Source organism: Stegostoma tigrinum, chromosome 8 (genome assembly GCF_030684315.1).
Source record: "Stegostoma tigrinum isolate sSteTig4 chromosome 8, sSteTig4.hap1, whole genome shotgun sequence".
NCBI classification, from domain to species: Eukaryota; Metazoa; Chordata; class Chondrichthyes; order Orectolobiformes; family Stegostomatidae; genus Stegostoma; species Stegostoma tigrinum.
The window spans coordinates 98,631,038-98,659,008 of NC_081361.1; the positions used below are offsets into that span (position 1 = coordinate 98,631,038).

Below are 27,971 nucleotides of genomic sequence, written 5' to 3' on the forward strand. Positions count from 1 at the left end.
AGGACCAGCAGTAATTCAGGTGTCATTGGTGAACCAGCTCAGGGCAAAGGACTCATGGCAGAGATGAGGGAATGAAGATAGACTGTCTTTCAGGTATGTTTCTTTATTCTTTCTGTTCTGGAAACAGTTGAATCCTATTGCTATATTTTATTGTATTATTCACTGTAAAATATAAGGGGCAACAACTCATTCGATTTGATTCAAGTAGTGGAAAATGGAAATACTGTAGCTCCAGAGTAGTTTTTGTCAGTGCAGACTCAGTAGCTGTTCTATACAGAATGAACAGTTGTGCATTTATACCATGCCTTCCATATTGTGTGGCTAAAGACCACAATTGAAGGATTGCTTTTGTAACATTGAAGCTTTATAGAACATTAGTTAGGCCACACTTGGAATACTGTGTACAGTTCTGGTCACCACACTACCAGAAGGATGTGGATGTTTTGGGGGATTGTGGCTGTGAAGAAAAGTTGGATAGACTGGGCGTGTTTTCAATGGAACGCAGGAGGTTGAGAAACGACCTGATAGAAGTTTATAAATTTATGAATGGCCTGGATAGCACGGAAAGTATGAGGCTTTTTCCCAGGGTGGAGAGGTCAGTTACTAGTGGGACACAGGTTCAAGGTTATGAGTGGGGAAGTTTAGAAGAGATGTGCGCGGTAGGTTTTTCACACAAAGGGTGGTGAGTGCCTGGAACATGCTGCCTGAGGAGGAGGTGGAAGCAGACACAATAGCAGCATTCAAGAAACATCTGGATGAATACATGAACAGGAAGGGAATAGAGGGATACGGATCCTGTAATCGAAGATGGTTTTCGTATGGAAGGGCAAAATGTTTCGGTGCAGGCTCGGAGGGCCGAAGGGCCTGTCCCTGTGCTTTATTGTTCTTTGTTCTAACATATTCAATATTGTGATGGAGGAGAATGCATTAGCCAAAACACCCAAAGCAAATCCCAGAGACACAAGAGGTGATGTATTCTTGAAAAGGGAGGGCAGTATCTGAAGTCATTCATGGTGCCCATTATCCTGGGGACCATGAGGTGATGTTTGGAGACTTACATTTTTTCATAAAACTGGAGCCAAGGAAACAGAAGGTAGTCCAAATTTAGATTAGATTCCCTACAGCGTGGAAGCAGACCCTTCAGCCCAACAAGTCCACACTACCCCTTGAAGCATCCCACCCAAACCCCTCCCCCTGTAACCCACACACCGCTGAGCACTACGGGCAATTTAGCATGCCTGATCCACCTAGCCTGCACATCTTTGGACTGTGGGAGGAAACCGGAGTACCCGGAGGAAACCCACGCAGACACGGGGAGAACATGCAAACTCCACGCAGACACGGGGAGAACATGCAAACTCCACACAGACAGTCACCCGAGGCTGGAATTGAACCCGGGTCCCTGGGGCTGTGAGGCTGCAGTGCTAACCACTGAGCCACTGTTCTGCCCTACGCTTAGGCTTTAGCTTAGGAAAGGCTTGAGAAAGGCTTTGGGAAATACTGAAAGCAAATTCAGGGAGACTAACAGTAACTGGTAGAATCCCTTCGATAATCATTCAATCCCCACTAAAGAGTGACACTCAAACAATTTGGTTTTCACTTGCTGAGAAATAAAAATTTTATTGTTATATTTGAAAGAACATTGCAAAATGTTACATTTACAGGGTTTTTAGTTCATCTCGCCGTGAACACTAAAGTTCAGAATTTTCAAATTATTTTAAATTCATGTATGAATGTAGAGTTCCTATATCCTCCTCAAAGACAAGGTCACCGTGTTTTTCATGCTTAAAGACAGCTGCACATACAGTTACTAGGGGAATCCATTGAGCTACGAATATCCGCAGTCTTCCGACTGAAGATCATAGGATCACGTACAGTAAAATCTGTCAATAGGAAAGTCCAGGATAAGACAAAGAATACATAGAAAAATACTTGCAAAGTGATGACTTTCTCTCCCTATTTAAAAATCATTTTAATCTGTTTCAGTGCATATCTGAATCATCAGATAACAGAGGGACATCTTATGTGAAAGCACAAGAAATGCAGGGAGATCCAAACTAGGGGAATAAATATTGAAGGACTGAACATACAGGATTTTAAATGTAAATACTCAAAATTAAATGCATTTAAAAGTATAATGTTGCTGCTGTAATATCATACGGTGAGTTTATACAAACTTGCTCTCGATTCTTTAAAAATAGATGTGATTACATGAGTTCAGTGGGGCTTGAGGGGATATTTTGATCTAAGTACTTAGCCAGATGCTTATCACTGTTTTGAAACAAGACAATTTAACTGTCTGCATAATAAATTGAATTCACAAACAGCTGTATGTTCTGATCAGAATCGCTATAGGCCATTGATAGAAAATAGGAGCAGGAGTAGGCAGTTCGGCCCTTTGTGAGGCTGCTCCACAATTCAGTGTGATCATGGCTGATCATTCAACCCAGCACCCTGTTCCTACTTTCTCCCCATACTCTTTGATTCCTTTAGCCTTAAGAACTGTCTCTAACTGCTTCTTGAAGGCATTCAGTATTTTGGCTTCAAGAGCTTTCTGAGGCCAAGATTTCCATAAGGAATTTGGGAGAGACCTCTTCCGTCAAAAAGTAGGAAGAATATGGAATAAGCAATGACTAGAAGTGGTTGAAGTAAATACTCTGGATGCATTTCAGGTGAGAATTAGGTAAGGATTTGAGGATGAAGTGAATACAGGTTATGAGGAGGGCAAAATGGGAGAAGAATGGAACAGAAGCATAGAATAGTTGACTGACTGACTTGTTTCTCTGGCATATAATCCTACGTAAATTCGGTTATAATGTATTCTATACATTAGCACAAGACACTTACTGGCTGGAACACAGTGGAAATTGACAATCTGAGAGCGTGTTTCAAGCGGTGAACAGCTTTCCAGGCATCGTTGAACTGGTTCAACAGAGTAACAGTTGGATTCCACCCCTTCAAATTCAATGACTTTTCCTAATTGCACAAATTCTGATCTAATTGTGCAGTCTGAAATTCAACAAGGTACAGTTTATTACCACAGAAAAATGTAGATGAGACGATAGTTTAGGGAGAAAGCAAGATTTAAAATGAATTGAGATTCTCTTACCATCATCACAGGACTGTCCTGGATATGTCCATGATTCAAAAAGGCGCTCAGCATTCGAAACTTCTTCGTGGTTTGGCATTATCATTTTTTTCTCACCATCATTACGTCCGCAAATACCACATGTCTTCTTTATCATCTGATCAAGGACAATCTATATCCAGTGGCAAGATACATTAGTACACCAACCACAGTTCAATAATGCCAAATTTAATGGTTTGGCAAAAAGCACAAGGTACCTGCACTCTGATTCCATCAAAATATAATTGGTTAATATTGATTGATGGTGCCTTTAAAATAATTCCGGTATCATTCTGCCGAATAGCTATGATATCTAGAACGAGACAAAGATCCATTTTCACAACCAGATATCTTTAATCAACTTGTTTAGACACATTATTACACAGCTCTGGGACTTGGAACACAGGCTTCCTGGTTCAGAGGTAGGAGCACTATCACTGCATATTTTTATTTATTTATTAAATTATTTTAAACGTTTTTAATTGAAATTTTTCTCTCTTCACCTGGACATAAACCTGCACCTGTACAAATTGTACGTACTTGTCAATTACAGCACCCTCCGTTCCAAATCCCTGATGGGTGAGGCAAGGGCTGCTAATATAGACAGCCTTTGACTGTGGAGATTGCCTTCTCCAGACATTTTCATTTAACCTCTTCAGATATATTATAAAACATCTCTGGGGCAGGTTGAACTTGGACCTGGGTTTACCTAGCTTGGAGGTGGGGACAGTACCACCGGACTACAAGGGTCCACACTCAGGCAGTTTGAATCCTCTGACAATATTGACATCAAGCAACTGCTGCCAATAAGATAATATGAACTGCCTTCACCAACAAGATGATTGTAATCTGTATAGTATGTGGACTAAATTTAATGCTGAGTGAATTTTGAAAGTACCTCAAAAATAAATTGAGATGTGAATGTAGGATAGTCTGTTGCTTTCCCAGTGCCAGAATTAAGGGCATCTAGAATTGTTGAAGGGCAGCGTGAGAAACCGAAAGTGGTGGATGTGGGTGTATTACAACATTCAAGGGACATTTATGTAAGTATGTGAATAAGAGATGTTTGGAAGGATATGGGACAAAGTGCAGGCAAGTGGGACTAGTTTAGTTTGGGATTATGGTCGGTATGTACTGGTTGTATCGAAGAGTCTGTTTCTGTGCTCAATGACTGTGCCAACTACCTAGAACATAGTACATAGAAAGGTACAGCACAGTACAGGCCCTTCGGCCCACGATGTTGTGCCGTGGAATAATCCTAATCCAAAAATAAAATAACCTAACCTACATGTCCCTCAATTCACTGCTGTCCATGTGCATGTCCAGCAGTCACTTAAATGTCACTAATGACTCCGCTTCCACGACTACCACTGGCAAACTATTCCATGCGCTCACAACTCTCTGGGTGAAGAACCTCCCTCTGACGTCTCCTCTATACCTTCCTCCTAACACCTTAAAACTATGACCCCTTGTGGCAGTCAGTCCTGCCCTGGGGAAAAGTCTCTGGCTATCGACTCTATCCATGCCTCTCATTATTGTACTATGCTTAAAAAAAACCCAACAGCTGATGTCAAAAGGAACAATTTCTCACAGTTCTTATAATTTGAGGGCAACAGTTACTAATCAAACATTTATGCCCCATTATGTGAAATAGTGCAAGGTACCATGATGACTAGTGCATTCAAACCTCAAAAACAGATGGCTGAAGAACGCTTGCAAACTTTCCAATCAACTTTTTTTAAGTGATCACGTGGGAATATACAAATGTAAATATTCCATCAAACTCCTAACTTTAGGAAATAAGAAATGGAATAAGTTGTTTAGCCCCTCTGTTTAGCCATTCAATAGGATCGTGGCTGATCCGACATTCTTCATGTCAACTTTCCTGCCCTTTTCCCATAACCCTTGAATCCCCGACTGAGCAAGAACCGATCTATCTTAGCCTTAAATATAATCAAGGACTCAGCCCTCACAGCTCTCTATGGCAAGGAGTTGCAAAGACTCAACTCTCTGAGAGAAGAAATTCTTCTTTATCTCAGTCTTAAATTGGCACCCTTTTATTTTGAGACTATGCCCTCCGATCCTAGACTCTCCAACGAAGGGAAACATCCACCTAGCATTTACCCTGTCAGGCTGTTAAGAATCCGAAATGTTTTAATGAGCTCACCACTCATTCTTTTAAATTACAATGAGTCCCAACCTGTTTAATCTTTGCTTATAAGACTGTCCTTCCAGGAACCATCCTAGTGAACCTTCTCTCCACTACCTCAAGTGAAATAATCTCTTGTGCCTTGTAGATGGTAGACAGGGCTTTGAGGAGTCCAGAGACGAGTTATTTAACACAGAATTTTCAGCCTCTGAGCCACTGTTGTGGCCAATGTATTTGTATGACTAGTCTAGTACAGTTCTGGTCCTGATATATAGAAATGTGAAGAGACTTCTAAAATGGGAATGTATACCTGAAGTCTGATAGGCATGAAAATTTTACTCACCACGCAGTTCTTCAATTGGCATGGCTGGATTTCTCTCTATTTCATTGACCAACAACTTTATTCCATGAGGTGTAGGGATTGCTTCAATGCTCCTGTTTAAAATCAAACAGCCAAATCCTAATGAAACAGCTGTAAATGTTTATGGCATTTGAATGGTATTATGGCATTTAAAAAATGGAGTGAAAGAGAGGCATTTGAATAACCACGTTCAGTTTTTTTTGTATCCCACATTCCTCCATGGTGCATTCTATTCCATACGTTTAATCTCTTATGGAATGCCTTGCATTCACTTCTTTCATCCCTAATGAAGGAATGAGTCCTCAACTATTCACCATCCTGAAATTGCTGCCTCTTCTCTGCCAGAAAAATGAAAGTTGTAGGGAGGAAATAAATAAAGAAACAAATAAACATGCACTCACCATTCTTAAATATCAGAAAATATTTTGTATATAGTGACTTTCTTTGAAACGCAGTCTTATTACAGTGGAATATCATGATAGATTGGATACCTTGGTAGCAGAACTATCAGTAACTTGATATTTGAACTAATGCTTTCAGCTCTTCCACCTTTAATGACACTTCAGAGCTGTGCAGAATCCCTGATGTTTTTATATGTAACTGTTTCAGACTTTCATCAATCTGGTAGCTTGTATTCATTTAAAATTGTGGTATCATGGTTTGGTACAATAGAAATATTTCATGTATTAAAAAGGGAGCAAGACAAAAGCATTGTGGCAATGTTACTAGGCTCATAATCCAAAATTAACATCTTAGAGATAATGGGAACTGCAGATGCTGGAGAATTCCAAGATAATAAAATGTGAGGCTGGATGAACACAGCAGGCCAAGCAGCATCTCGGGAGCACAAAAGCTGCTCTCTGATGAAGGGTCTAGGCCCGAAACGTCAGCTTTTGTGCTCCTGAGATGCTGCTTGGCCTGCTGTATTCATCCAGCCTCACATTTTATTATCTTAACATCTCAGGGATGCAGGTTTAAGCCCCACTAGGACAGTTGGTGGAACGTGAGTTCAATTAATAGTCCTAGAATAGAATGCTAGCCTCAGTTATGGTGTTCTTGACAGTTATCACCAGTTGTTATAAAACCTTCTGGTTCATCAACCCTCCAGAGAAGGGAATCTGCCATTCTGAAGAGGAGTCATTGGACCTGAATGCTCAAAGCTTTCTCTCCACAGATGCTGCCAGACCAGTTGAATTTTTTGAGCAATTTATGTTTTGTTCCTAATTCCCAGCGTCTTCCATTCTTTTGATTTTTAATCTGCCCTTCTTGCCTGTTGTGGCTACCATGGGACTCCAGGCCCACAACCTCATGGTTGATTTTTGACTGCCCTCCGAAATGCCAACCACTCGGTTCAAGACAATTAGAGTTGGGCATTAAATCCTGGCCAATGACACCCATATCCCACGAAAGAATGTATTTTTAAAAATTATCACCTGCTTTGGAATATCACCCATCACACCCTTCAATAAAACAATCACTTCACCTAGAAATATTGAGTAAACATTAAAGATCACCAAAGATGAAAGCTGATATAACTTACGTGTTATTCTTAGCCAGCACCAATTTTATTTCTTTCAGTTGCTGGTTAGGTTTGCCTCGTCTCATCAATAATATGAAGTTTGGAGTTTCTGAACAATCCTGGGTCAGGACATGATAGCATCTATTGGGTAGAGAACTTCTCAATTCTACCTCATCGAAGGACCTAACAGTATCATTTTCTGCAATACATTCACCTGCAGAACAATCAAAGGATGTTTACAAAGAATCATTCCACAGCCAACATACAAGTCTTGCTAAATTCTCAGAGTTGTAGTCAGTACCATTGCTAAAAACAAATTTCATTCATTGAATTCACATTTTTACTTGAAGATATGGAAATTATTGGAGATGACACAAGTAAATGCTAACGCTCATCTCATTCTTTTTGCCCTTATAATAGTAAGTAAAGTCACCATTGTACTAAAGGGCACCTCTCTCATTTGAGAGAGATGACTGATGGTGGTTTAATCTGAGGGCCACCATGCTTCTGACAAGGGGCGAGGTTGGGAAAGAGAATCCTTCAGGTAACCCCTAGCCCTTATGATAATGGATTGGTTAATCTGTGTGAAATTAACCAGTTAAAGGTAAAATAGGAGACACACAATAGCATTAACATAAGGCAATCATTGAGGCATTAATATTCTTACATTACAGTATTTCATCTTTTGGGTTTGTAATGCAGAGTAGTGCCAACTGCATGGGTTCAGTTCCCACACTGGCTGAGGTTACCGTGAAGAACTATCCTTCTCAACCTTTCACCTTGCCTGAATTTCTGTAGGGTGGAGGCAAACCTTTTCAACATCACTGCTTTATCTGCTCCCCATGGAGCATCTGTTATTGGTTTTAATATTTAAATAATCGGCATGAGCTTCAACCTAAATTCAAGACAAGTTTTCACACAGACCACGACAACCAGTTCTGGAGATGAGAATTTGAAATGATAATTACGTTCATTTATCGCGAGAAGCAGGTCCTGAATTTCAGTCACGCTGCTGAAGCCTCTTTGCTGCACTCGTACACTTATTGCATGCATGGGCAGTGTTGTGGGGATCTGCAAACCTTGATAGTAGGCTGTCATCTGAAAGAGAAATGAAAAGGTTTATGGTCCGACTGGCATGGAAGAACTAAGTGTGAAATAGAGAGATCACCGAGGCATCATGATGCAACAGAAGATAAATACCCGGGGCAGTCTGATGATTGTATCAATTGTTCGTGGAGAGGTTAGAGCCGCCAATACTGTAATCTGACGAGAAGGATTGCGTTGGTGCGTCTGAGAGAATCCTAATGCATAGGCCAGTCCTGGGACATAGTCGCCAACCCTGACCCAAAAAGAAATGGATGGGAAATTAGTATTGTGCAAATCAAAGCAGATGAAGTATAATTTAGATAAATATGAAGTTATCAACCTTGGTAGCAAATGCAGGAAGGCAGATTATTATCTGAATGGGAAAGTGGGAGGTGCAACAAGATCTGGGTGCCCTTGTTTACCAATCACTGAAAGTAAGAATGCAGGTACAGCAGGCGGTAAAGAAGGCAAATGGTATATTTGCCTTTGTAGTGAGAGGAGAAAAGATATCTTGCTGCACTGTACACGGCATAGATGAGATCATACCTTGAATACTGTGTGTAGTGTTTTGGTCTCTTTATCTGAGGAGGGATGTTCTGGCAATGGAGGAACTGCAACAAAGGTTTACCAGACTGATTGCTGGGACGGCAGGACTGACATAGGGGGAGTGACTGGATTGGTTAGGAAGATACTCGTAACAGATTAGAAGAATTTAGCTTTCTCTCACAGAAACCTGTCAAATTCTAGAACATATACCAGTACAGCACAGTACAGGCCCTTCGGCCCTCAATGTTGTGCCGCCCTATTATGCTACTCTAAGATCAAACTACCCTGCATACCCTCCATTTTACAATCATCCATGTGCCTACCCAAGAATCGCTTAAATGTCCCTAATGTACCTGACTCTCTAACTCTATCTAACAGATTAGACAGAGTTAGGGAGTCATAGAGGGTTGCAGCGCAGAAAAAGACCTTTCATTCCACCAAGGCCACGCTGGTCAAAAATGAAAGTGAATTATTCTAGTTGCGAGAAGGATGTTCCCGATGACTGGGGAGTCCACAACCAGATGGGGTAGGCTATTTAGGACTGAGATGAAAAATATTTTAACCTAGAGGGTGTGAGCCTGTGGAATTTTCTGCCACAAAACAGTTGAAACTAAAACATTGAAGACTTTCAAGAAACGTAATATGTGGTTCTTAGGGTTACAGGGATCAAAGGATATGGGGAGAAAGTGGGAACAGGGATCATATGGAATATTGGAGCAGGCTCAAATGGCCTACTCATGCTCCTATATTCTATATTTCTAATTGTATTGTAATACTTACGCTCTTGTGTTGTACTTCAGACTGTTAGGAATCTTTCCCCATTGCATTTTGACCTTAACTGCTGGATGACTTGCAAGGCGACCATTGGATACTCTAACGGAAACTCTGTACCTCTCACAGTTTTCACCCCATCTAGCTGATGTCTACAGAACAAAAACAAGCCACAGTGAGACAGGGAGACGTGTAATGTGTGGGTGCTTCAGAAGTGTTTAGCAGAAAAAAAAATGAGTTAAAAGAGACCCAGCCATTACCAGGACTTTGTGGGAGCTGGGCATTGCTGCATCAGCACAGATTCTCCAGTTACTCGATTCGTTCAGTTCCACCACACGCAAGTGAACTCGAGGCAGGCGAGATGACATTTTCCCATATCCTGTGAGCTGGTAGCCTTGTTGTCGGCCATCGGTCCTTCTAGATCGAAGCAGGACCACTAGAGAAGGAGCGCCCAGCTTGCTAATCAGATAGCGCTGAAATTGTAAATGAAAACATGGGTCGCGTTTTAAAACAAAAACATTCCTCCACCACTGTAATCTCCAAGTACTGAAAACTGCTCAGTAACAATGAGACAAACCTGTGCAGATGATCCGAGGAGAGACGCACCATAACTGGCACGACTTTGCCTTGACCCTGAGCTGCGTCTTTGCTTGATGATAAGGCTTGCACTTGAGGTAGATTTTGAAGTTGAAACACGTTGTGACTTCCGATTTGTGACTGTGTACTGAATAAAACCAATTCACAAATTGATAATCTGAAGACACAGACGAAAAACCAAAGGCCAAGCTGCATTAATGACTGCTGGCTGATAATTTTTTTTTGTCTCTTAACCTCATCTGCACAAATGTAAATATTTTAGTGTCACAATATGAATAACATTGGCACCAACTATCTACCAGTATATTCTTACAAAACAGATTAAATTAGCTCCAGATAATGAATCTCAAACATGTTACATAAATGTCCAAATATCACAGGAAAAAAAGATACACTTGATTAGTGTGTTAAAACACACATTAGAGAAGTATATTTATCTTACCGTGCTGCTACGAATTGGTCGGAATGCAAGGTCCAGAATTTGTTCACTCTGTGACTGTGGAAATATATTTAAATAAAGTTACTTTTCTCTAGAATTCATGAGGTGGTATTGCATTGTCATCATTCCCTGTTTGTCTCATAGATATCGACGATAATCTGAGGTCTTCTTTAGAAACAGAGGCCCCACTTTCCCCACTTTCCCACTTTCTATCATGGTTAGACACAGAGCCTAAAGGGGTACAAACATCATTCCAAGGTGTCCCCCTCCACCATCTTGCCCCATCTTTACCTACACTTATCATAGAATCCCTAAAGTGTACATGCAGCCCATTCAACCCATCAAGTCCACACCAACCCTCCAAATAGCATCCCACCCAGACCCATCCCCCTACCCTTTTCCTGTTATCCTGCATTTTCCATAGCTAACCCACCTGGGCTGCACATCCCTGGACACAATGTTCAATTTAGCATGGCCAATCCACCTAACCTGCACGTCTTTGGGAACCGGAGCACCCAAAGGAAACCCATGCAGACACGGAGAGAATGTGCAAACTCCATACGGACAGGCTGGAATCAATCTGAGGCTGGAATCAAACCCAAGTCCCTGGCGCTGTGAGGCAACATTGCTAACCACTGAACCACTGTGTCATCCTTATGTTCAATATAATAAGTAAAACATCACCTAAAGGAGTAGGGAAGAAGTGTGATATGGTAGGATGTTCATCTGTGATCACATTGAATGGTGGAGTTGGCTCCATGGGCCGAATGGCCGCCTCCTGCTCCTATTTTCTATGTTTTTTGATAAGCTCATTGGCTTACTATTCTCTTTGAGATAGTTTAAATCCAGTCCGAGCCGAGTGGCTCTGTCTGTATTGGTTGGAAGAGTTCTTACAAGAAATGAAATGTTTCTTCACAATCTCATGGCCGGAAGGTAATTTGTTTTTTATTGCTGGTGTTCTGTTGAGACAGGGCAAAGCAACCTTCACTCAATAGACTTCATTGCTGTGTTTAGGCATAATAAACAGCAGGGTATTGGCATGGACTGTAGCCACAGTTACCTGAGTCGTACTCAACCTGCTGGATGTCCTCCTGCTGTCCCTCTTACTGATTGACTTGCTGATCCTTCTACTGATCTTGCTGGCCATCTTATTGCTGCTGCTACTGCTGCTGCTGATACTGCTGCTAGTGCTGGTCCTCCCAGTAGACTTTCTTCTAGGAATTCTGACTGTCTTAGAATGTGAGTGTTGAACGCTTCTGGTTGCATAACTTGATGATGAGCTTGTAGACCCAGTCTTTCGTGACAGTGAGGAAGAACTTCCGGAACTCGAAGTCCAAGTGCTGTTGTTTACTCTTTGCTGTGAAATAAAGCAACATTTTACAGCTAATTGTTTTGCCAAAACAGTGACTCAATGTGAAAGATTGGCATAGGAAAAGGAAGTTTAGGGAATATGCTGGGACTTCCAGAAAGACTGACATATTGGAGACCATGATTGAGCTTATTTCTTTTCCTCTGGTCAGAACTGAAGGAGGTACAAAATCTATTAATCTTTGCGACACAGCAAACCAGTTTGATCCCCTGCTGTGGGACTACTGAACCAGTTTATTTGAGTAATTATTAGAACAGGGATTCCAATCACTTATTTTTCCAAGCTACTTGCTCACAGCTTGGTTGACCAACAGAGATATATCATGGAACTTGGTGTTCGCCCATTTCACCTTGTGTTTGGTTAGAGATGGTATTTTGATTATGGCATCATGATTTGAGAATGATTGAGAATAATCATACAGAATTTCTTTGCTTCACATTGCCTCATTAAATGTAATTGTTCCAAAATCTGTGATACGTTGAAGAAGCAATGTGATGGCTCTCAGCATATATTAATCAGAAGATACCTGATGTCTCTGTCGCATTAGTGTTAGCTCTGGATTACTGTCGGGAACACTTCTTGGTCGTGACTGTTTGTCAGAAAGCCGAATTATTTTTGAAGATGCTTTGGATCCTGCTTGTATCTCCAACACAATCTTTTCAATCTCTGGTGCTGAATCGGCTGGAATCAAGAAGATTTTGATGACATGAGTGGTATTTGATTAATGGTTGATGGGGAAAAAAACATATTTTGACAAAATCATTCTGCAAGGAGATCCAAACACACGGTTTTATTTAACTATCAGAATGATTGTTGTCAATTCATCGAAGAAAGTCACCAACATATTGGGACAATCAGTTTTGGACCAGTCAACCAATAAATGGTGACATAAAGAGAAGAATGATTCAAGTTGCACTCGTTGATCCTCTAGTCTTTTCTATCTGACCTTAACTTTGCCCCATCCTATGCTGAATGAAAGTCATTGTGCAGCTCTCAGGTAAAGTCAAGACTTGTGACTGGAAGCCATGGAATCTAGTAGTAGGACATTCCATGGTTTGCTTTTGGAAGGCCTTCTTTAAGTGACAATCGCTTTAAGAAAAGGAACAGTGATCAGGAATAGAATACAGGAAGTTTCACAGCAATTTAGACCTTCTGCCTGCTCTACAATTTTCTTACATGCATCATATACATCTACTTAATAGCTGTTCCTTGCCTTCTCCCTCTATACGTTAATACGCCTCCTTCCTGAATTTCTTATTTACCTTCTGTCTAAGAACCTCAGTTAAAAAGAAAAATGAACATACGAGGAAACCACAACTATGCTTGCTAGTTCTAAGTTTTGTGAATGGCTTCACAACAACCAAGATGCTGTAACTTCCAGGAAAGGAGTACAGTACAGGAATAAAAAAAAGCCGCATAATCATTGGCAAATCCCTGTTGAATAAATATATAAATGTGCATGGCTGCTCGGTTTCCAGGTTCATAGAGCTACAGTTAATTGGACCCATCTGATGGCTGGAAGAAGTTGATGACAAGACAATTTCTTCCGGTTGTGTGCATGGACTGTAATGCACATGTTCTCACAAAGCTAAGCTTCAATCTTATTAAGTTACGATGCATCAGCACTTTAAGGAAAATGCTTTCTTGCGCTCTTACCTGGTGCAATTGATACATTCAAACTGTGTTCTCCAATTAACCGGTACAACGGACTATGTTTGATGGAAAGGGCATTTTCCATTCGTGCAGCCACACAAGCTTTGAGGCCAAGTTTGGTTGCTTCTGCACATGTGCGATAGGATGCGCGATTTGGAACACGCGACCTCTGCTCCTCTTCAGAGCATGGGACTTGGTCAGACAGTGTTTCTGGAGAAAGATGTGTCTGTAAGACACAAGGAAATGGAAGATGGGCGTGAGATGATACTGTAAAGATGTGGGGTTTTTTTTGGCTGCTACGTGCTGGGAGACGTTAATGTGTAATGAATTGATGTGGTAAGAGTGCACTGCCTGACAATGACGACTCAGTTTTTTTTTCATAAAATTCCCACGGTATGGAAACAGGCCATTCAGCCCAACACTGGCCCTCTAAAGAGCATCCCACCCAGACCCATCCCCATACCCTGTATTTCCCATGGCTAAAATACCTAACATTTTCGGACACGACGGGCAATTTAGCATGGCCAATCTACCTAACTTGCACATCTTTGGACAGTGGGAGGAAACTGGAGCACCCAGAGAAAACCCCTGCAGACACTGGGAGAACACGCAACCTTCACACAGACAGTTGCCCGAGGGTGGACTCAAACCCACGCTGCAAGGCAGCAGTCTAACCGCTGTGCCACCGTGCCCCATAATTTCTGCTGATGTTTCAACCTGAGCCATTTTCTTGACTGTGGTGACATTCCTTAAAATGCTACCCTTAGGTGCGGGACGTGGTAGGCAGATTCCAAATTAATCTCAGCCAGAGCAGGAATTGAATCTATGCAGTCGATGTTATTCCACTTCACATTTAAGCCAACTGAGCTAACCAGTCCCACTGGCAGGAAGATAATTGAGATCTAAGTGTGAAGCACGTTAATGTGATTGCAGGCAACAGATATCACATACCACAACTCTGTTGCTTGCTGATTGAGATATGGAAGCTGAGGATCTAAACTGTTGTCTTGACATGCGATTTACTGGTGTCGCAGGTAAAATTGGGGTAATTCTCTCAACAGTCTCAATGTTTCTTGAAACAGCATAAACCTGAGAACTAAACATTGAATATTGTGTTAGGCAGTAATATTATATTTGATATCCTATTGTTAACACTTAATCAAACAAGATAGCATTACATACACCATAGATAGAATCTTGTTCTCCCTTTCAGCTGGTGAACTGTCAATCCTGAAATTTCCATCTTTTAAGTTTAACTTTGCAGTAATGGCTACGGGAATAATTGAACGGACATTTGCCAGGAGCTCCACACCTGATTGGATCTGAGGCATATTTATTCCCATGAATACTCTGGTCTGTACAGACACACTGCAAAAATAACAAGAGGTGTCAACAGTAAGCAGATCTGGTAAGACTGTGAGGCATCATAAAATCATTGCCATGATCAACGGTTTAATTGGTAACATTTCGGTTTCTGCAAGCAAAACAGTTTGAATTGAATACCTTGGGTTGAGGTTTGCATTCAGTTGAATTCTGGAAGAGAGCAGCTGACGAATGTTAGTGATTGCAGATTCAGATTTGACATTAACTGTTTTGAGAAAAGGGATAACAGAAAAATATGGGTCATCACTCTGTTTCTTCCTCGGTGCCAGCTGTGCTTCATGTAACCTCTACCAAGGCTGCACTACTCCGTAATACTACTTCATGCTTTAATTATAATAATTTGTTCTAACATTTGAACAGTGCCAATAGCTAAAATCTGCCTGACATCACACTCGCGTCAATTTCTGGCCAAATTAGGTGATACATAGAGAACGAGAGAACGCCATCATTTCTGCGTGGCAGAGGATGAGGTAGCAGACTTCAGCACGGTCAGGATCACCCACTGGCCAAACTAAAGGAGAGCTTTACTCTCACCCTTAAATTCAAGCATTCAGGACAATCTTACTTTTGGACATTGCTACAGCAGCTGAAGTGATGCCCAGTTCCATTGGCAGACCGATTGCTGTTGGTACCACATGTCGCATCTCAGCTGCTACCAATGCTTTGGATGGCCTGAAGCTGACCCCGCCTCTAAGTTGTTGTACATATTTGTTCACTCGATCAGAGGTAATCTGTCAAATGCAAAGCAACAACTCAATTATATCAAGGTTGACAATTTCACAGCATCCATCTTTGGCCTGTTTATTAAAAGCATTCTTTATAAGTAGTAAAGTTCTAAGTTTACAACCTGCTGAAGTCCATCAATGTCATCCTTCCGGAGCTGTACGAAAGCTAATTCTTGACCGAACAGTTTCAAGTATGCTGAAGCCAGAGGTTTCTCTTCTGGTAATTCTTTCCAGTTTATGAACTGTGTATGGAATTAAAACAGAACGCACACTAGTCCATATGATCCTAGGTAAAGCATTTCTCAACAAGCTAAGGGGCTAAACTGATCTCACCTTGCTTAAGATACGACGAATATTTCTGCTGTCAGTTTTCCTGAGGTCAGGTGCAGGACGGGTCATCATGATCTCCTGGAGACCTTCTGCCCGTAAGCCAACCTGTGAAGATTAAAAGGAAACATTAAGAAACAAAACTATCTATTTAAATAAGTTAGAAAAATCAATACACAAATATTTTTTAGTCAACCTGATCAGAGATGCTATGACTTTGATCTTGGGCCTCCTGTCCCGCACTAACACTGCATCAGAAGAGCCTCAGTAACAAATATACAACTGTGCAAGGTTAATTGCTATCGTACCTCTATTAGGTCTGATGAGGCTCCGAGGGCATGACCTCTGACTTTGGCCAAGAGTGCTGTGGGAATGACACTGCCGGAAGTCCTAACCATAAGAACCTTAGCAGATGCTCCTGCCATCATTCGGTCTATATCACAAAAAATACAACAATTAAATAAGCACTTCCATAGTTCCTTGAAAACGTTGCTGATTGTCTGGTAGGTTAAAAAAACAGTTGATAAGATTGGTAGAAAAAGGAACAGCAGTAGTCCATTCAGCCCCTCTAGACTGCTCCGCCAATCAGTCTGATCATGGCTGATCTGTGGCTCATTCATGGTCCTTAGCTAAACTGGATAGTTCATTGTTCGTTCTGAAAGCATTATAAATAAAGATTGTTTCGATTTTATGGTAGCGAAACTCTGAAGGCATAAATTCATCGGGCTATTTGAGTTATCGTTATAAATGTTGCTACAGGCAGTGGACCAATATACTTACACATAAATGTGTCAGCACGGTAAACCTTGCTGAACTGGTGACCAAGTTGATCAAGTTTGGGACTTAATACTTTCAAGGCTAGATTGCAGGCAGAAGCCCTGTGGACAGCAAGAGTAGCAACGTTTAACAAACATTGGGGCTTAATATTGAATAAATTGCAATATTAGGAACAAAAAAACAAAGTTGCTGGTAAAGCTCAGCCGGTCTGGCAGCTTCTGTGGAGGAGAAAAAAAGAGTTAACGTTTCGGATCCAGTGACCCTTCTTTTTTCTCCTCCACAGATGCTGCCAGACCAGCCGAGCTTTTCCAGCAACTTTGTTTTTGTTCCTGATTTACAGCTTCCGCAGTTCTTTCGGTTCTTATTAAGTTGCAGTATTATTCTGGTTCAGGGGATCTGTTTACTTACAGTGAATTGATGGATGGAAGGGAACTTCTGGACAGAGCTCTGATGTGAGAGTAGGTAAAGCTTGCCACCTGCAAACTGGTCTCGCTTAGCAGTGACTTAGCCACAATGGATACTAAAGTCAAGGGTGGTTTGGTGGCAAAGAGTACCGCACAAGCCATAATTCTTTCTTCAGGATGATTCTTCTGATTTTGGAATATCTGGACAGCAATACGTTGCACCTTGGAGATAATTTGTAAAAAGAAAAGTGCTTATAACCACGGTAATGGAACGTGGAGCTGACGCTGGAACTGGGCTAGATAATCAGGCTACTGAATTCAATGAAATTGAACACGGGCTGGCATTAGTAATGGGTGACTGCTGGGGCAAACCTCAATTTTTATGCCCCTGCCCATGGTCAGTTTTGTCCAAAATCACCCATCTTTATTGAGAGATGGCAATATAATGGGAATGTTACCAGTTTAGTTATCCAGAAACACAGGCTCATGCTCTGGTGACAAGATTAAAATTCCACCTATGGAGTTTAAGTTCAGTTGAATAAAAATCTGGAATTGAGCTAGTCTAAGCAATGGCTGCCATAAAATCACCAGCATATATCTGTTCCACTAATGTACATTTGGAGAAGGAAGAAAATCTACTGAGCTAACCTGTAGAGTGGGTTGACCCTTAACTGCCCTTTACAATGGCTCAGCAAAAGCAGCTAGTTCAGGGGCAGTTAGGAATGGCATCACCAGCGATGCCCACATCATGAAAAAGCACAGAATGATTTAAAATGTTGAATGTGATCAAGTTCAGAAAGAAATTGAAACGGAAGTTCATCGAAAGTAATAGAATACAAATCAGGGTCACGTACAATGCGTGGGTCCTTCCTTGCAATGTTGCGCAGGGCCAGGATAGCATCAACTCGGACTTTCAGTGGTAGATTGGTAGCTGCTGTGCCGAACCCAGGTAATAGCTTCATTATGTTCTTGATGCTTGCTGGCTGCCCCGCATTGCCAATCGCCTTGAGGCCAAGGACAATGTCCTCGTCAAGGGGTCGATTGCTGGCATCAGTGAGTAAGTCATGGATAGGCTGTAAGGACAGGTCCCAATTAGGAGACATTCAGAGGGCACACAGTCACAACAAAATGAGCAAGACAAGTCAGTGAGTTAAACGTAGCTTACTCTCAATAAATCATCGGGGCAAGTTGATTTCTCCGCACATTGCCTGAAAACCATGGAACCATAGGCGAGGAGTACGAGCTTCCGGGAAAGACCGTGCCGGTTAATTTGTGGGAGTTGGAGGATTTCCTGCACAGAGAAATCAAATGAGAGTAAGCTTTACATTTAAAAAGTAATTGTTAACTTTGCATAAATGGTAGTTAGTTTGGCCGCATGTTTGTGGCACTGGACAAATAATCCATAGAGCTTGAGCTGGATCCCACTTAATGTCGAATGCGAAATCAGTTTAAAAATCTGTAACTTTAAAGGGACTGTGAAGCAACAAGGCAAGGGAATACATGGTGAGTGGTAGGACCCCGGTGAACATTAAGGATACGAGGGATCTTGATGTGCATGTCCACTGGTCCCTTAAGGAAGTGGAATAAGAGGAAATAAAGTGGTTAAGGAAGCATTTAGGATACTTCCCTTTATTGCTGGAGGCAACAAGTTTATGAGCAGGTGATGCTGGAACTGTATGAAGTGATGGTTAGGCTACAGGTAGAGTATTGTGTGCAGTTCTGGAATCTATATTATAGGAGGCAAGTGATAGCACTGGAGATGGTGCAGAGGAGATTTACCAGGATGTGACCTTGGGCTGGAAAGCTTCACATATGAAGATAGATTGGACGACTGGAGTTATTTTTCTTGGAGCAGAGGAGATTAATTGGACACGAATGAGGTAGAGAAAATTATGAGGAGCATAGACAGGGTAACCAGGAAGAAACTTTTCCTCTTGATGGATGGATTAATGACCAGAGGGTGTAGATTTTAGGTAAGATGCCAAGGGTTTAGAGGAGATGTGAGGAAAACTTTTTTTTTCACACAGACGCTGATGGGAATATGGAACTCACTGTCTGTAAAGTTGGGAGAGGCAGAAACCCTCATCACGTTGAAGGAGTATTTAGATGCACGCTTGTGATGTGAAAGCGTACAAGCCAGGGGACCAAGTATGGTTAATAGGTTTAGAATAGTTAGGTCATTGTTTTTGACCAACATGAATTCAATGGACAGGAGGATCTTTTCCTGTGCTGTAAATCTCAATGACTATAAGTTTTCAAATTTTATTTGTTAAAATGTCAGTAGGTTCGTTGATAACTTTGGGAGAATGAAATCTGCTATTCTTACCAGAACTCCAGTTCCACACAATCATGGCCTACTGTGAAGTTGTCCACTTGGCTACTGGTGATGGGAGTAAGTGCTAAAGATGGCCACGTTGCAAAAATGATATTATTTTTAAAATTGTATGTGCACAGAAGGTGGTGTGCACAGCCCAAACCATCGTGGAAGCCAACCTCCCATCCATGGACTCCATTTACATGGCTCGCTGCCACAGAAAGGCAGCCAACATCATTAAAGACCCATCGCACCTGGTGATGACCTCATACAGCTACTTCAGGAGCAGCTTCTTCCTGGCCGTTATCAGACTGATGAATAGACTCTCTGGCCTCAAATAACACCGATTTTGCTAATGTTGATCTCACCTAGTGCATGCCCTGGGCAATGAACCTTTATGCCTATGTCTAATTCTTTTTGATCTCTACATCCTTGCTTACTATGATCTGCTGGTCCCACTCATAAACAAAGCTTTTCACTGTATTTTGGTACACGCGACAATCTATCTATGAAGAATAGCACACCCACCTTCGTTAAACTTAGAACATCTCGATCAGTTTTGATTTGGTGCATAGTGAGAATGAGAATCTGAAGTATTTCAGCTTTGACATTCTCTGATTCTTGAATTTGGCTCTTTAGGAATCTCAGAGATTCAATTCTTCCAACAGCAGGAAGTGCCTCGAGGAACCAGTGCCTACAGTTGGTGAATAAATGAGAGCTTCTTTTAGTTTTCATTCATTCTCCGAGTTGACTTAACATCATCAGTCACAAACCCCTATTTACTGCAGAAACTACACCAATTCAAGAACTGAGCTTACTGCTACTTTTTCAGGAGCACTATAAGTTGGAAACTGCTGTGCTTTGCTAGCTTTATCCATATTCTGATAAGAAATCGAAATTTATCCATTCAACATACTAATACAATAATATGATGGATTATACTGTAACTTTTAAAAGGGTTCACTGATAATTCCTGAACGGCTTTCTCCAAACCTGCCAACCTCTACTACCTAGAAAGACAAGAGCATGGGAACACCATCATTTGTAAGTTCCTCTTGAAGTCACATGCAATACTGTCTTGGAAATACATTGAATTCCTTCAATGTTAATGGGCCATAATCTTGTAACTCCCTTCCTAATGGCACCTTGAGTGTTCTCATACCCAAAGGACTGCAATACTTCAAGTGGTTCTCCATCACCTCCAAGGCAATTAGGAACAGGTAATAAATGTTGCCCTAGCCAGTGATGCTCACCTTCTGTGAAAGAAGGGAAACAAATTTATTGGATGTTCTGTGCAACTTGTTATTAATTATTACAATGAGTTAAACTACAGGTAGATGATGTAGCATAGATCGGCAGTCATGCTGGAGATTGAATTATCATCGTACTAGCAAAACATTTCCAATCCTCACACCAGCTGACTCATCGTCTACATTTGAAACTCCCTGGTTACCAATGAGTGATGGAATTTTTTAATCAAATTGGCAGTTGATCAAATCTATTCTTAAGAGAAAAAATAAATGTGACCGTCATGGATTATATTACTTGAAAGTTGAAGATTCTAAATATGAGGGACATTGATAAACTGATATCTTATATTTTGTTTTAATAAGACATGCCTTTGATTGGCAGGGTTAGTTAAGACTTAAGGGGAATGGTTATTTCTGCCCTTTTGCAGGTCACCCTAAGCTGAGGTGAAGGTTCTAAAGCTTAGAGCAATGAGCCATGACCAGTGAATTTCTGGGACAAGTTGAGCGATATTAGTGAAGGCTCAAATGAAGAGACGGCTCGTGTTTCCTTCAAATGCTCAAGAACAAGGCCTTTCTTTCTCAAATGTCATGTCTTCTTTATCATTGAAATTGGAGATGAGAGGCTGCTACGAGCAGCTGAAGAAGAAAACATAGTATCAAGCAGCAAGAAAAAATGTACTGGGAGGAGTTGCAGTCCAGTGAAACATTATTCTACACATCAAATGATTCATAGATTCATTGGATTTTGACTGAGATTGTTCAAACTCATTGCGCTTTGGATCCGTCATCTAAGTTAACCAAATAAAGTGCAGGCGATAAGGTTAAATTATGCATCTGATTACTATTAGAAACACGTAAAGATGTAGATTTGCAATTGAGGGCTAGAGGCAGAAGGGTCCAGTTGGATGTGATATTGCTGAATGATAGTCACTGCTGATCTTTCAGCTCAAAACATTTTGCAGACAATTATAATTAGATAAATTTTTCAACTTAAATAGAAATGTTAATGCTTCTACCTTTCTTCAGCGTGTAAGCGAATTGATTCCCAGACCTGTCCAAAGGTGCGGTATGGAGCTATGCGTAGTAGCTGGACAAGTTGCATGAGTCGATTTGGTGCATCACTTTGAACTTCCTGCACATTGTGCTGAGCCATGTGATTCAAGATATTTGTCATCTATTTAAAAAAAAAGGACACTTACTAAAATTCGTATCATTAATTACAGCAAAGTTCGCAGAAAGAGGCAAAGAATTGGCTGGTTAAATGCAGTTCCAACACCACTCCAGAAACTCATTGCCATCTTGGGCAAAGCAGCCTAATTAATTCACAATCCCCATCAGTGCCTCAAATATTCTTATTGTCCATCACTGACACACAGAGGCAGCAGAGTTGCACTATTTTAAAGATGCAGTGCAGCAACTCATTTGACAGCATCTTTCAAACCTCCAGCCTCTATGACCCAGAACAAGGGCAGCAATTGGAATGGAAAGCTACCCACCTTGAAGCTCCCCTCTGAGCCAACCCAACTCTGACTCCTCTCCAAATCTAGCTTTGGATGATATCACCATTCCTCCAATGCACTTGGTCAACATCCTCCCTCATGGCTATCCTCACAGCCCAAACACTGCATCATTGTGATAATAGTGGCATAATGGTAATGTCATTAGCAATCCAGAAATATAGACCAATGTTCTGGGGCTGTGGACTCAAATCCCCCCATGACAAATGGTGAAAAATGCATTTGATAAAAGCCTGTAATAGTGAGATGGTCAAGTGTGATTGTCGTAAAAACTCACCTTGTTCACAAATATCCTTCAGAGAGGGACATGTGTGTTCCTACCCAGTTTGGCCTACATGTGACTCCAGGTCCACAGCAATATAGTTGATCCTCTGGGCAATTAGTTATGGGCAGTAAATGCTGGCCCAGCCAGTGACACCCACATCCAATGAATGAAAAGAAAAGCTCATGATGGTGGTTCACCATTATCTTTTCAAAGGCAATAAATGCTGGCTTTACCAGAGACCCCCTATCCTATGAATGAATTGAACAGCAGAAAGAATATTCAATGATATATTTACCTGTTTTGCCAGATTCTGGTCCCTAAGCAACTGGAATGGTTGCTGGAGAACAGTATTCACACTGCGATATTGTAAGCTTCCACGTTTTGACATTTCTGGTGTTTGTTCTGCCTGTTGAGATGTGATCTTCTCCAAGATAAGACTTTGTCTGCAATGAGAAATGGTCATCAGAGGCTACCTCCAATGAAGGTGACGATGAAAGAAAGTAAATTAGTTTATTATAAAGGGGAGAAAGGATTGGGTTTGGGGTCTGTGGGAAAGCTTTTTATTTCACAATTAGTAAATGGCAATTTCATGCTCGGGCCAAATTTAACCTTGATTTAGGTCTACAGACTTTACACTTACAGATAGCTGCAAGTTGTAACTTACAGGCACTCGTAAGGAATGGAATGTAAAATGATATGGTGAGAAACATTAGAAAAGAAGATGATTAGTTGTATAAAATCCAAAGCCTTACCTGGCCTCCAATTGGACAGTTCCATCAAGTTCATGGAATGGTGTAAATTGATGCACCTCTCGTACCCTGGCTTCCTGAATAATTGCGCCCAGAGCTGTAGGTTTCAGGACAATGGTGGTAGCAGCAACTGCACGGATATTCTTGCCTCTCTGAAAGTAGGAATATAACACCTCTGTGATTGCATTTCTGAGTATTTCCATTGGTAGTTTCAGAAAACATAGTCACACATGACTCAATCCACCTCAGAGATGAAAGAATGATGCTTCTTAGTCAGGAGCTGGATCTGAACTTACAATGATCTCATTTTTAGTTCTTACTGAATAAAGACATTTTATTGAAGCTTTTCATCTTGCACTCGTCAGGAGAAGATAAAGATGCCACTGTTCTAACAGACTACTGGACTGCTCTCTCATTAGAGAGACACAACTGGTGAGGGTTTAACCTGAGTTTTACCACACCTCAGGCAAGGGGAGAGGCTGAGAAGGAGACATGGAAACCTCAAGCAGCGTGGGAATTTAAAGTGTGCTGTTGGTGTTACTTTGCGTTACAAACTAGCTATCCAACCAACTGAGCTAGCCAATCCCCAATCTCGAAAGGATTCCATTCAAGGGGAAAACAACATTTTTAGTTCATGACAGGAGAGCATTGATAGGTAGGAAGTGGTCTCTGATTGGTCGAGGTATTACTCTAGAGAATGCAAATAAGAAATTAACAAACAACAGTTAGGTGCCAGGCCTTTTTAAAATTTTAAACCAGGCAGGTTGACACCGATTGGTCAAGCCAATGCCCTGAAAAATGATCCAGTGTATGGCTGCCACCTATTTTGTGGACTTGAATCCAATGTGTGTGTATTTACTCTTCGTCTGCAAAAATCCTACTTCGTTTGCCGGTTAACTTGAAGGAATTTGAGAAAGAAATGATGATGAAAAATGTACCTGCTGACAGGAAGGGCAGAGTTGGGTATAAATTGTTCCAGTTTGTTTTAAAATCCTCTCTTGACAGTTGGTGAGGTCCTTTGATTTCGAAATAATCAAACGCTCCTTTCTCCTTTCTTCTTGAACTATATATCTTGCATGGCAGATTCCTTCAATCCCAGCCTAAACATGTCAAAATAAATTTGAGTCATTGAGAGACAGAAACTAGGAGAGAGCATAAGCTGATAACCTCTTCGGGTCTGCTCCACCATTCAACATGATCATGGCTGATCCTTTAACTCAATGCTATAATGCCACATCCCCTCCACCCCACTTTGTGTGAAGAAATGTTTCCTCATCTCAGATCTAATAGATCTATCCTGTACCTTATCAGGACTGTTCTCCTGGATCTAAGGTTACCAACAAGGGGCAACATCCTCCCTGCATCTCATCTGTCCAGACCTGTTAGTACTTCATACATTTTAATCAGACTCTCACTCATTTTTTTCTAAACTCTTGTGAATCCGAGCCCAGTTGAATCAATATTTCCTCTGCTTATCCTTTCTTAGATAGGGGCCAGAACTGCTTGCTTTGCAAAATTGCATGAGAGACAGCCAGAGCCAATTAACTATAACATTTGGTGGAAAAAAAAAGTACCTCTTGCAAATCATAGAAGTTTTGGGATTTTTTCATCGTGATCTGCAAAATGTTCAGGATTCCTTTGTGGATGTTCAAGAGATCTTCGGGTAGGCTTTCAGGAGCAAAGATACTTCCCACTCGGCCACTGTTGTACTCAAACTTTACAGGTGTAATCAGGTGTGGAGTCAGTTTGGCCGTCAGCTGACGGAGAGAGGAAAATGGGTCTTTGGGCCAAATTCCATTCAGCTGTTGAAGCTGAGGGCTGTCGAGCTGAGATGAAAAAATATACAAGAGATTAACACTATGCCAGGGCCATTACATAACTTACCCCACACTTCATGAAAAAAAAGATTTCACTGACCTTTTCATTGCAACCTTATGCCTGTAACTGTCACCATCTCAACTAATTGATCAAAGCTGTCCAGTCCTTCAATTCTGACTGTCTATGCATGATCTTCTGCACCATACCATCCATGGATTTGAAGAGCAAGTCCAGCATAGCACCAAACTCAGTTTCAGAAGCATTCAGAGACTCACTCTTTTAGGTCTCTTGAACATTTCCCAATCCAATTCTTTTGAAGGTGTGCATTTTAACTGTGATTGGAGCCTTGCAGACATCTTTGATTTGGCAAACTGCACAAGATTAATCTGGATTGACATGCCAACCAAGCAGTATGGATGGGTTCATAGTTGACTTGCACCATTTTCAGTACATATGCTCAGAATAATTGCTGTCTGTTAAAGGCCGCTTGGCCAATCAGGTGTGTGCCTTTTGCTTTTGTTTCATGAGCATTTTTATATCTCCTATCATGTAACCCTATCAGTGTATGTTCCTTTCCTTGCTCCCTCGCATAATTACCTCGATTCTGTACTTTTTAAAAAGTTTTCTTGTGGAATCTGAGCATTGCTAGCTAGGCCAGCATTTGATACTCATCCCTTGAGAAGGTGGTGGAGAGCTGTCTTCTTGAACTGCCATAGTCCCTGTCCTGTAAGTTTTTTTTTCTCCCTTTTTTCATTCACAGGATGAAGGCATCGCTGGAGAAGCAGCATTTGTGCCCATCCCCAGTTGCCCACAGGGCAGGTAAGAGTGAACCACATTTTTCTGTGGGTCTGGAATCACATGTAGGCCAGACCAGGTGAGGATGGCAGATTCCTTCCCTAAAGGACATTAATGAAGCAGATGGGTTCTTCCAACAATCGGCAATGGATCCAAAGTTATCATTAGATTCTTAATTCCAGATATTTATTGAATTCAAATTCTTCTATCTGCCATGATAATACCTCCCCATCACCTCCCCACTGTGGTAGGATGTTAGAAAGGGAATTCCAGGATTTGGACCCAGCACCAGTGAAGGAAAGACAGGTTGATGAGTAGTTTGGTGTTCCCATATATCAGCTGCCCTTGTCCCTCTCAAAGCAAGTGATCTGGGGTTTGGAAGGTGCTGTCTGAAGATCTTTGTTGAATTTCTGCAGGGCATCTTGTAGATAGTACTCACTGCTGCTATTGAGCATCAGTGGTGGAGGAAGTGAATGTTTGTGGATGTGGTGCCAATCAAATGAGCTGCTTTGTCCTGGATGGTGTTGTGCTTCTTGAGTGTTGTTAAGCTAAGCACTCATTACTTGCCTCCTTTAGACCTACTTTGGCCCTGTTACAAATAAGCCTTGAAAATCATCAAGAATTTCTGAAGCATCTCACTTTTGTCTTTTGCTCTTAGTGAAAGGTGTAAACAAGTTTATTTTGCACAGTTGCATGACTGGATCTGGAAAACCATGGCATGGAAAATTGTGACTGTGGTATATCTCACCATCTTCGCTCTAAAACTCTTCATTCTTGTCAGCAAGACAATAATAATATCATAGCTACAAACACATTGTTAATTGTTTTGGATGTTTGAACAGCTTAGATCCAATCACAGACAGGAGCTTGTGCTTTAGTTCTGAAGTAAAACTCATTTCCGTCGCTTAAAGACCCAATGCAATCTCTTGAATGGTATTATTTCATTTCCACTTGATCCCACTCATTTCACACCGTAGCAAAATCCACAAGTTTCCATACCTGAAGAAGGTACTGATTTGTCCCTAGACCCCTGATTTTCACTCTGCTGCTTATTCTAATGCCAGCTCTGTTCAAGCCTTTCTCCGGTAGTCCAGTCAGAATTACACCATCGTATTTATAAACATGCAACTTGTTTTCAGAGAAGCTGGGACCTGCGTAAATTGAAACAGTTAAATAGCATCAAATTGCGAAGTATCAAATTGAAATGGCAGCAAAAAATATTCGATGGTGTATGAATACAAAATACATACTATATCTGTTGGCATGTTCACTCCCTGAAAATTAAAGAAGAAATATGAATGAGCATAGACGTTACCAAATGGTCAAGATTTTGCCTTAAAAAATAGCAGTGGTCAGGCAAGGGGAATTTTTCAAGCATTGCCTTACCCGCAAAAGCGAGAGCCAACAAGAAGATAATTGCCTTCATGTTGAATCTTGAATTGGTTGGGTTCTGCCTCCTGTGTGTATATATAGCCAGTAACCCTGCATCAGGTGACCACTTGAGATTGTCATGTTGCTGAATAATCCACTTTTTATCAGGACCAAAGTTCACAATTTTGGAATAACATTATTCCCTTTAACTAACTTTGAAGAGACAACAGGTTCCCAAATCTTAACATGATATGGACAACAGCATTTCATTCTCATTATAAAAGCAATGACCATCTAAAATTTTTGTTAATTTATCCAGACATACATTTGTAAAATGTATTAATGTTAAATTGATGATGTGGTTTGACATGGCTGTAATCTTATTGCACAGGTTATGATGACCCAGAGGTATCAAGATAAATGCACACTTATTGATACAATGACTATGTGACACACATTTTGTTCCATCTATCAATTTTTTGTTGACTTTGTTGAAATTTGCTTTGGGTCACATTGAATCTTTAAAAAAAAAAGAAACTGCAAACAAGTAAAGCAGTCCAGCTCAGTCAGGTATACAAATCGATAATTACAAGTTGGAGGCATGCAGACACAATGATTTTGCGCAGAATTTCATGGTCAGGAAAGCATGATTCTGAATT

At 41.1% G+C, this 27,971-nt stretch overlaps 1 protein-coding gene across 1 annotated transcript; it reads right to left on the bottom strand.

Annotated features, from left to right (window-relative positions):
- Positions 1-1,605: 1,605 nt before the first annotated feature.
- On the bottom strand, positions 1,606-27,382 carry LOC125456500 (vitellogenin-like). Its single transcript, XM_048539660.2, has 35 exons — positions 27,328-27,382; positions 27,192-27,215; positions 26,941-27,092; positions 24,903-25,154; positions 24,267-24,428; positions 23,332-23,480; positions 22,875-23,022; positions 21,814-21,971; positions 20,076-20,241; positions 18,399-18,524; positions 18,088-18,306; positions 17,238-17,455; positions 16,833-16,930; positions 16,361-16,485; positions 16,059-16,160; positions 15,848-15,967; positions 15,566-15,731; positions 15,121-15,205; positions 14,800-14,985; positions 14,569-14,713; positions 13,621-13,843; positions 12,491-12,645; positions 11,656-11,952; positions 10,599-10,652; positions 10,137-10,283; positions 9,820-10,032; positions 9,569-9,711; positions 8,357-8,495; positions 8,125-8,254; positions 7,178-7,370; positions 5,620-5,711; positions 3,346-3,440; positions 3,110-3,260; positions 2,848-3,009; positions 1,606-1,883 (listed from the first exon to the last, which is right to left on the bottom strand). The coding sequence occupies exons 1-35, from the start codon at positions 27,365-27,367 to the stop codon at positions 1,786-1,788; spliced, it is 5,133 nt and encodes a 1,710-aa protein (XP_048395617.2). The 5' UTR covers positions 27,368-27,382; the 3' UTR covers positions 1,606-1,785.
- Between the last annotated feature and the right edge of the window lie 589 nt (positions 27,383-27,971).